Source organism: Adiantum capillus-veneris, chromosome 25 (assembly GCF_014529385.1).
Source record: "Adiantum capillus-veneris isolate H3 chromosome 25, ASM1452938v2, whole genome shotgun sequence".
NCBI lineage: Eukaryota > Viridiplantae > Streptophyta > Polypodiopsida > Polypodiales > Pteridaceae > Adiantum > Adiantum capillus-veneris.
Window position 1 is genome coordinate 105,287,125 of NC_140955.1, and position 10,140 is coordinate 105,297,264.

A 10,140-nucleotide genomic window follows, 5' to 3' on the forward strand; every position below is an offset into this window, starting at 1 on the left:
ACCACATTTGAGTGATAGAAAGGTTATACCATCTTCTTTTTTTTATTAGCACGCCCACACACACACACACACAACCCCCCCCCCCCCCCCCCCCCCCCCAAAGAAGAGAGAGAGAGAGAGAGAGGGGGGGAGAGAGACGACGTGGATTAGCATGCAAGCACGCGTCGTTTGTAACTTGGAGAAACGTCTCCTTAAAGGTCATCCACTCAACAGCGCTATTACTTTTTCAAGCTCTGATTCGCTTTGTACTTTCTTTTTTAAAAAACGTCGTCACATACATAGGCCTACTACTAAAGGGATACAATGCTCATCTAGGCACTGGGCAAATTATAGTAGGGGAAGAGAGAGAGTTTCGACGAAGGCTTGAAGGTTTTTGGAGGATGAACCAGTGGCATCGAGGGCAGCATGGCAAGCGACGTCGCGAATCCGAGCAGCTGAGCTTCGCAAGGGGCTCGCCCTACTAATCTCCCGCGTCATGCGTTCCACCTCATCTCTGCTCACAATACTACCATTCTCACCTTCTGATCTCTTCAACAGCTTGCCGGTCTGCACAACCTCGTCCACCCACTTGCCATTCATGCCTTGGTCTGCAAACATGGGGCAGCACAACATGGGCACCCCCTTGCACAGCGCCTCCAGCGTCGAGTTCCACCCGCAGTGCGTGAGAAACCCCGCTATCGCCGGGTGCGCCAATATCTTCCTCTGCGGCGCCAGCTCCCACAGCACAACTCCCCTCCCTGCAGTCCTCTCCTCAAACCCTCTCGGCAACAGCTGCGTACGCTCCTCTCCGCCGTTTTGCTGCTGATCTGGGATCCTCAAGACCCATAGAAACCGCTCCTTACTGGCTTCCAGCCCCATTGCAAACTCCTGTATCTGAGCCGCCGACAGGGAGGCTATCGTCCCAAACGCTACGTACAGCACTGATGCTGCCGGCTGCTCATCCAGCCACCTCAAGCACCTCCTCGCATCCGCGCTCTCCACTGCGCTCGCTTCATTGCTTTTCTCGCCCTTGAGAAAGGATGCCGGTAGAATCGGGCCCACGGCCTTTATGTCCAACTCAGGGGCTTTCTCCATCAGCTCATCTGCCACCTCCTTCTCCAATTCATATACTGTGTTGAGCAGCATACCAGTTGCATCGCGCCACCGTGTCGCACAGCGAAGGGCAAAATCGAACGGGCACACGGGATTGGGATCCCAAGATATGTCAGGCACCTCACTGACATGGAGAGATGGGAAACAAGGGATCTTAAACATGCTAGATTTGTCATTCAAGTCTGTGTGGGGGCCGAGCGGAAGCCGGCCTTGCAATACAAAACGAGGCATATGCAATAAATATGAGTAGAAGCTAGATGACATGGGGAAGAAGATGTATGCAGGAATGTGAAGCTCTTTGCCCAGGCCCCCCACCCACCACAACATGAAATCATAGACCACACACACAACGCGCCCATCTTCATTCATGTTGAGATTGTTCACAAGCTCCTGAAGAGCAGGGCCCATGCTTTCCGTGGCTCTTATCACGCCATGCGCTTTCTCAAGGGTGTCAATCATGCTCTCCTCCTGCGGCAAGCCGTCCGGGAGGCCATGGAGGCGAATGGGCAGGCCGCCTGAGTCGAAGCCTTGCTTCAGCATGCTGGTAATGTAGGCTTCAGTGCAAACAAAGGTTATAGAGACTCCAAGCAAGGCTAGCTTTCTTGACAGGTCCATAGCTCCATTGACATGGCCTTGAGCAGGAAAAGGGAAGACAACCACATGGGGAGCATTGCAAGAGCCCTGCATGTTGCTTACCTTCAATGAAAGGCGTGGAGATACTGAAATTATCAGGTCGGTCTGTGTGTATGCCTTAATGTATAGAGTGTACTTGTGAGATGGAGACGTAATTGCGACAACGAAAAGAATAAATAATAGTGTTGCAACGTCACAATGGAGGTCATGAGAATAACGATTCACGAGTCCGTGGGGGCCATAAGTCGAAAAACTAGTGGTTTTTAGCTCAAATTTGACATTTTCCTCGTTCAAAACTTATTTTGAAAGGTTCACTTTACGAACAAGTCCACAAGAGAGATCCATTCTAATTTAAGGCCTAATTTGGAGACCAAAGCTTTGCAATATAAGTTGCATTTTTACGAGAGTTTCATCATGGGGTTATGGCACTTGCTCCAAGTTTGATAAAAAAATGATAACCCTAATCTCGTCCTTGATGGTGGAGGTCAACATGCAAGTTTAAATGGATTGCTACTTCCCAGCTGTGATATAAACAGGCGTTGGGTATGTGGCCTATGCCCCGACACATTGGTGTGTACCATCTCCACTTTAGTTGGCAATCAATAGGGAATCATATGACACCATGTGTGCTTGGGTGAGTTGCACAAGGAGCCAAGGAGATGCCCCCACGTGGAGAAATCAAACCCCTATTGCAGGAGGAGCCTTTGGAGGCCACTTTGGAGTTTCCCTTTGTCCTTGGGGGATAATACCATTTGGCCCTTGTGAGATGCACCTAGTCATTGTACTATCACTTATACTTGCCATGCTACGGCCACACAACCACATCTTGTACACATTCTAGTGTTGCTAGTCCATTTCATGATCAAATCTTTTCTATTGGTTTACACCTTGAGCATTGTGTCATTGCTATGTGTCTTCATTCACCATGAATTCTACCCTAATTATGCCCCCATAACCCTCACAACTGTCATAAGGGCTTCCTCTACTAATTAGCACCTTCCATTGAGTTTACTCACCCTCTAATCAATTCCTTGATTTACTATATGTGGACAAGCTCATGTCAAATTTCCATTGAGCCCCTACCTTCCATAGCTAGATCAAATTCGATTAAGAGTTTGTAAGTTGTATTGCATCGCACTTAGATTTTGGCATTCAAGCAATCCTCCCAAGATAGATAGGTTGGGTACGCTCTAACTAGTTCCCAAACAATTTCTACTTCGTGATCACTTAATCTAACTGTGCATTTTTTGATCGATTTTTGCAACCAAATCCTTCAAGTTTGATCCATTTGAGTCAATGTAATCCTTTCATTGTGAGTCTGTGACATGAGCCATTTTCATGATCTTTCATTGGACGTCTCTCTCCTTGAAGGGGGGTTTCTCACTATCCCCTTAGATACAATAGGTTTCCCTATCAAGGGATCACACTCATTGATCAACAATGGTAGTGAGGTCTTTTTAAAGCTCATTGACAAGAGCCATTTCAAAACAACGACTTCAAGGCTTTCCGACTTCAAATGGATTGAAAGGTTCTTCAACTCTAAAACTTCTATAAACAATGTGCTCAAAATTTTTCAAGACCAAAGCAAAGGGAAATCTCTCTCTCTTTGTGTGTGTGTGTGTGTGTGTGTAACATTTAATGCACTAGTAACTTGTGTGTAGTGAAAATTGATAGCATAGTGAGAATTTCATTAAGAACAAGTTCCTAATGAGCAAAGAGAGAGTACTTAATTTAAGAAAGCAACCTAGAAATTTACACCTAGCTAATTTGGCATTGACAATACTTGAAAAGAGAGAGAAATAGAACAATTGACAACAGTTGAGGACCGGATTTACATGTAGCCGCAGTCCCCCCTCCATAAAGGCTTTGTATTATAGCTTCTCCCATCAAAGGAGATTTTTGTACAATACAATTATGGCGTTCCTTAATAAAACTCGTTGGTACAATGAAGATGGAAGCTTCATGTACCAAATTATGCTTGAAAAACACACCTAGTGTCCCTAGCCTCAGTCCCAAGACCTCACACACCTTCAAAATTGGTGAGAGCTAGAGGAAAGATTGAGAGGAAGAAGGTGTATCTTACGAGAAAGAAGCATTCTCCTGACATAATCACTCTATTAGCATATCTTAGCTTAGTAATTAGCATGGTAGAGGAGATGAGCATGCCATTGAAGTGTGGCTTTTGGTTGGATTTGCATTCCATAGCCAAGAGTTGTTGGTGTAGGTCTCTACTTCTCAATGCTTGAAGAAGGAGATGGAGTTCTTCTTGCACACATGAGTTGTGTGTGTGTGTGTGTGTGGCAATGAGTTAGAGTAAAATGCAGCCTTCTCTCTTATCTTGGCCGACCTCTCTTGCTCTTTGCTCATGGTGGCATCCCATTGGCTCCTGTAAAGCTTAGCCAAACACAAATTAGAAGCATGGTTGTTAGCCTTTTGACAAGTGTCCCCCTTTCCCCTTTTGTGAGAGCTTTAAGTAATTTAATAATTCAACTAAACTCTTATTGGACCTCTTAGTCTTTTGGCCAATAGGAATCAGGTAAGCCATTTGGTTGTTGAATGCTCATTGGACCCCTTGGTATACTGACCAATAGTCTTCTAGGGAGCTTAGATTCTATTGGTTCTTTTATCAAGCATTTTGAAATTGATTAGACTAAATTTACTCTAGCTTAATTCTCATTGTTCCACCTCTATGGGAATCCAATAGGATTTGAGGGGAGATTGGGAGCAATTGGCCTAGGAGCTTGACATGTGCCCAATAATCCCTTTGTGTAAAGGGGGAGCCTTCGAGTGTGTGTGTGTGTTTCTCTGTCATCCCCTACAATAATGGCTTTTCCCCTCCTTCCTAGGGATGTGGGAAGACGTTTTAGTCTTCCCGTGACCATTCAATTTTTCCCTTGCTTTGGGCATTGGATAAATGAGTTAATTTTTGGAACCTTAGCCTATGGAAGTCTTAATGGAGCTGAACCTTAGGTCTTTTAAGCCCCATTGAAGCACATTTCTCTTTTGCAGATTGTCCCCCTTTGGATCCCTATTTTCCCTCCTTTGGATCCCTGACAGAGAGTGGTAGACTTACCAATATTCTAGCTTTTACTCCCTTGGTACTTTCCCATGTTAAATGATCAGTTTAACATGAGAAAATCATTTGGGAGTATTGGATATTAGTTTTTATGACATTAGCTCTCTCTTGAAATCGTAGTCGTTCTTGACTATGAGGTAGAGAAGATAAAGCATATTCATTAATCCGTTTGCTAGCAGGTAGAGGATCCCTATTTTGCCCTACGACACCGTTCCAAAATGGATGACTAGTCCATTTGGTGCTTGAGAGCCTTAGCTACCGCAAGCATGTCTACACATTAGTCCGTATCAATCTTCCATAGCAGAGTGACAAAGTCTACTTGGTGTTCAAGAGACGTTGTCCCCACAAACATGATCCTAAGCATGCATATTTATTAACATGTGCACACAATAAAGAAAAAGAGAGTCTTATAAGACAAAAACTTTGTTCATTTAAAGGTATTCATATTTGCCTACTCTAGGGAATCATTGTAAATAAGCATTGACAAGGTTTAGGTTATCCTTTAATTGTATGCCTTGCATCCATATAGCATCTTCAAAAGGATAATTTTTAACTTTGATAAGATATCATTGGATATTTTTATCGCCTTGTAATACCTTGTCTTCGTGTTGGAGAATGGACTCGGGTTGCATCACCTCTTCTTGGTCCTCGATCTCTGGTGGGTCTTCAATAATTGCTTCTTGAGGTGGCTCTCCTTTGTAAGGCTTTAGTAGGCTCACGTGGAAAGCATTGTGTATGAGCCAATGGCTGGGCAACTTGAGTCAATAGGCCATATCATTCATTGGCCTAAGAATATGAAGGGGACCATAGTACCTTTTTGCTAACTTAGCATAGTACTTTTGGTGTCCCATAGGATTCTTTCTCGTTGTGTGCCTTAATCAAACCTTGGGAAACTTAAGCAAGACCCAATCATTTTGTTTAAAGGTTAGGGCTCTTCTGTGTTTATCAGCAAACACCCTTTTGCCTTTGCTGAGAGATGGATATAGCATCCTTAATATTTTGGAAAGATTCTTACAGGTCTCGTCTATATTCAGCTGCAACGAATTCTTACCATGTACCTTGAGTAGCAAGGGACTTTTTGATCTTCCCTCTATCACCTCAAAAGGTGATTTTGTCGTGGAAGTATGTACAATGTTATTGTAAGCATACTCCACTAAGGGTTGATACTTCTCCCATTGGGACTTTTGATCTACTTCTATGACATAAACTTTTAGTAGATCAAGAATTGTTAGGCTAGCTATTTCACTTTGGCCATCCATTTGGGGAATGATAGGCCAAAGAGAAGTTTAGCATTGTAACTAAATTCTCAAAGAGGCCCTTCTAAAAGTTTTTGGTCATTCTAGGATCTCTATCCGACACTATGGACATTGGCAAGCTGTGGTACTTGAAGATTTGTGATATAAAGAGGGTTGCCATTTGATGGGCCTTGATAGTCTGTATGAAATGTGATTGTTTGCTAAACCTGTCTACTATTGTCCATATTCCCGTATTCCCATGGATAGACTTGGGAAATACAAAGATAAAATCCATGGATATGCTCTCCCATGGTGAATTAGGGATTGGCAACAGCTGAAGCAATCCAGGTTGCTTCCCTCTATCAAACTTTGTCTTTTGGCATACCACACACTGAATCCCTCTATGCCTTACATAAGGAGGAGCATGAGATTCATACAATACTTTCTCACGTAGTGAGTTAGTAACGCATAGTCTATTTCCATAGAGAATATAACCATCTTGTAAAGTAAATGGTCCCTCTTTCTTCCCTAATGCAACATCTAAAATCACATCTCTAAAATTGGGATCAAAAGCATACTCATCTATCATACAAGATAGATCATTGTGAGTTGCTATGGAAACCGCATTCACTCTCGATCATCTTGAGAGTGCATCAACTACTGGATTATGCTCACCAGCAATGTGAGCAATATGAAAATAAAATTGCGAAAGGGAATTTTCCCACCTCATTTGTTTGTTGGAGAGTTTGGTGTGCATCATGAAGTACTTAAGGCTTTGGTGATCCGTTCGCAGAATGAAAGGAGTCCCCAGTAAATAGTGCTTCCACGAATCTAGAGCATGTAGAACTGCTAAGAGTTCCTTCTCATATATGCCTAGTGCTTGCTCAACATGGTCAAGCCTTCAACTTTCATAGGCTATGGTGTGCCCTTCTTGGAGCAAAACAACTCCAAGGCAATCACCACAAGCATCACATTGGACCTCAAATGGCTTTGAGAGATCCGGCAGTGTAAGCACAAGTTGAGAGATAAGCTTATCTTTAAGCTTTTTGAAAGCATTTTTCTCCTTGGTGGACCATATATACCTAAAATTTTTCTTTATTAGGTCATGTATTGGTCCCGCGATTTGTGAGAAGTTTTCTATGAAGCGTCTATAGTATGCACACATACTTATAAAGCTTCTTAATTCATACAGATTCCTTGGATTAGGCCATCCTTTTACTACCTCTAGCTTTGATGGATCCATTTGGATGCCATCTTGAGAGATAATGTGACCTAAGTACTGAATCTCTTGTATTCTTTTGATAAATTAGAGTAAATGATTATATCATTGAAGAACACTCTAGTAAAGGTTTGGTGATGCCTGAATAGCTTCTCCATCAAGTGGTTACATGTGGCTAGTGCATTGGTCAAGCGAAAAGGAATGACAATGTACTCGTGAAGACCAAACATAGTGAGAAATGTGGTCTTTACAATGTCTTGATCAACTATCCTTACTTGATGGTAGCCACTTTTTAGGTCAATTCTACTGAAGTAGGTCGACCCTTGTAGCTTATCAAATAGGTCTTCTACCCGTGGAAGAGGAAACCTATTCTTGATAGTGATCCTATTTAGTGCTCTATAGTCGACACACATATGATATGTGCCGTGTCTTTCTTTTCAACTAATAACACTGGTAAACAAAATGGAGATGAGCTAGGCGTAACCATGCCTTTCTCTACTAACTTATGCACTTGCTGCATAATCTCCTCTTGTTGAGCTTTGGAAACTCTATAAGGAGGTTTATTAGGCGGTGAACTTCCTGGAAGAAGTTCAATTGCATGGTCATCATTGCCTTGTTTTGGAGGTAGTTCACAAGGGATGTCGTCAATAAAAACATCTTGGAACCCCTTGAGGAAGTTGGATAACTCTGATTTCTTTTGACTATTTATATTTTCTTTTGCTAAAGCATTGAGTTCATTTTGAGAATCTTTAACAAAAATTATGTACACAAAAATAGAGCTCTTTATTGACTTATTGAAAGCTTGCTTATGTACGTCAAGGGGTATGGTACTACCCAACTCCTTAGCATCTATGTACATATCTTTATCCCTAAACCTAAAGTAGATTTTCCTTTTAGGGAATTTAGCATTGGAAGCCATGCGATCAAACCATGGTGCCCCTATGATTGCATCCTCATGCTTGAGAGGAGAGATGAAGAAATCCTCCTTGTCCACATAGCTTTGGACATGTAGCCTCAATTTCCCAATTAGGGAGTGACCGAGGCTTCTTGCCCCTTGAAAGCACCATCGACAGGTAGGACATCTCCCATCTCATAGGCTTGGATGCCTAACTTCGTGGCCAACTTTGTGGATTTGAAATTGTGAGTAGAACCAGGTCAAAGAGAATAAAAGCATCATGTTCTCTTACCTTTCCCCAAGCATGGCATAGAGAGATCCTTTGAGATGAGCATCCTCTTCTTGAATTTTGACCAAGGTAGCTCTAGGAGACTCATTATGTGTATTCTTGTTGGGGCAAGCATGGTAGGCATGCCCTTGCTCTCCACACTTGAAACAATGGTTATCTTTTTGATAACGCTCTAGCTCTTCAGGAGAGAGTTTATTTTTGCTTTTATAAACTCCCTTATCCTTAGCTTTGTTGTTGTTGGCGTTGCCTTTGGGAGACTTTTGGACATTTTCCTTCCCCTTAGGCTCGTTACGGTCCTTGTTTTCTGTGGGCTTAAGATTTCTCTTAGCCCCTTGTTGGAAATTGATTCTTGAAGCCACCATGGTATGGTGTATGACCGCAAGTATGGTGCATGGCCTTTGGGAGTTAACATACTCCGCCATATCCTTAGTTAGACCCGCACAAAATTGTTGTTTTTGCTCTCCAAAATCCATCTTTTTGAAAATAGTGGCTTTGAGATGTAAATACCAAAACTTGTCTACATATTTGTGAATAGATTCGTAGGGAGAGAGCTTCAAGATTCGCCATTCGGTTAGTACTTTGTGTTTGGCATCGATAGCCAAAACTACTTCATGATGGAAGCTCTTAAAGATTTCCATGTTTGTGGAGCTTCACTGTTTGCTCATAGGCTAGACCACCATTGCTTGGCGGATTTTTGAAAATGCATAGCTACATGATGTAGCTTAGAGAACTCCGTGAAGCCCTCATCTCCAAATTCCGCATTGAATTGTTGAATAAAGGCCAAGACTTTGTCCGTAGCACCAAAAGTGCCATTGTAGGTAAGGAAAGAGTTGTTCTTTCCTCCCTTTTTGAACTTTTTGAGCTTGGACAACCTCTTCCAGACGACACAAGATTTACTATGGCCTCTTCTTATAGGTGGTTCAAGAGCTGCACCATCACTTTCTTTAGAAGAGGAAGAGTATGAGGAAGATGGAGAAGAGGGTGACCTCTTTCTTGCCTTTTTCTTCCCTTGTTCCTCCTTGTCTGGACCATCAATTTCTTCAAAAGAGGAAGAGGATGAAGAAGATGGAGAAGAGGGTGACCTCTTTCTCGTCTTTTTCTTCTCTCGTTTTCCCTCTTCTCTCTTTGACTTATGGTGTAGAGAAGTATGCGATGGTATTCTCCATTTATGGGGTGTTGGAGAGCGTTTTGCCTGCCGTCTTTGTGGAGACATGTTAGCCAAGGTGGCAGGAGACTCACTTCTTTCTTGTTCTCTCGGTGGGGGCTCTACCATTGAAACTTGGGTTTTCTTTTGTGAAGGAGATGTGTCATCGAGTAGTAGATTTTTGAGCCCTTCATATGGATCCTTGTCTTCTTCCCGTAACAGAGAGAGTCCTCTTTTGAAAGTCTCACTAGGAGCTTTCCTAGGTACTCTCTCTTCTTGGTGGGGAGTTTGGAAAATACCATGGGTGCACAATTGTAGTAGCATTTCACCTTGGAGGGATGGATTGCCCAGGTCTTGTTGAAGCCTAGAAACAAAATAGTTCACAAGAATAGGGGCATCATTAGTTGCTCTTTCATTAGCAAAATCAAAGCTATCAATGTTCATTTCAATATATTTTCCCTTGTTAGCCATACTAGCAAATTTAAGGTGTAAATTTTTACTTGTAATTTGTCACTTCAAGCCCTAGCTGCTACAGAGCCAAGACAACACCGCTTCCT

General features: G+C 42.6%; 1 protein-coding gene across 1 annotated transcript; it reads right to left on the reverse strand.

The window, feature by feature from the left end:
* Positions 1–237: 237 nt before the first annotated feature.
* LOC147425424 (mogroside I-E synthase-like) lies at positions 238–1,842 on the reverse strand. Its single transcript, XM_086499888.1, has one exon. It carries the CDS (start codon positions 1,777–1,779, stop codon positions 328–330), a length of 1,452 nt encoding a protein of 483 aa, XP_086356014.1. The 5' UTR covers positions 1,780–1,842; the 3' UTR covers positions 238–327.
* Positions 1,843–10,140: the final 8,298 nt, after the last annotated feature.

Coding starts and splice junctions, on each gene's coding strand:
- LOC147425424 (XM_086499888.1), bottom strand. CDS start 1,779: ATGCAGGGCTCTTGCAATGCTCCCCATGTGGTTGTCTTCCCTTTTCCT.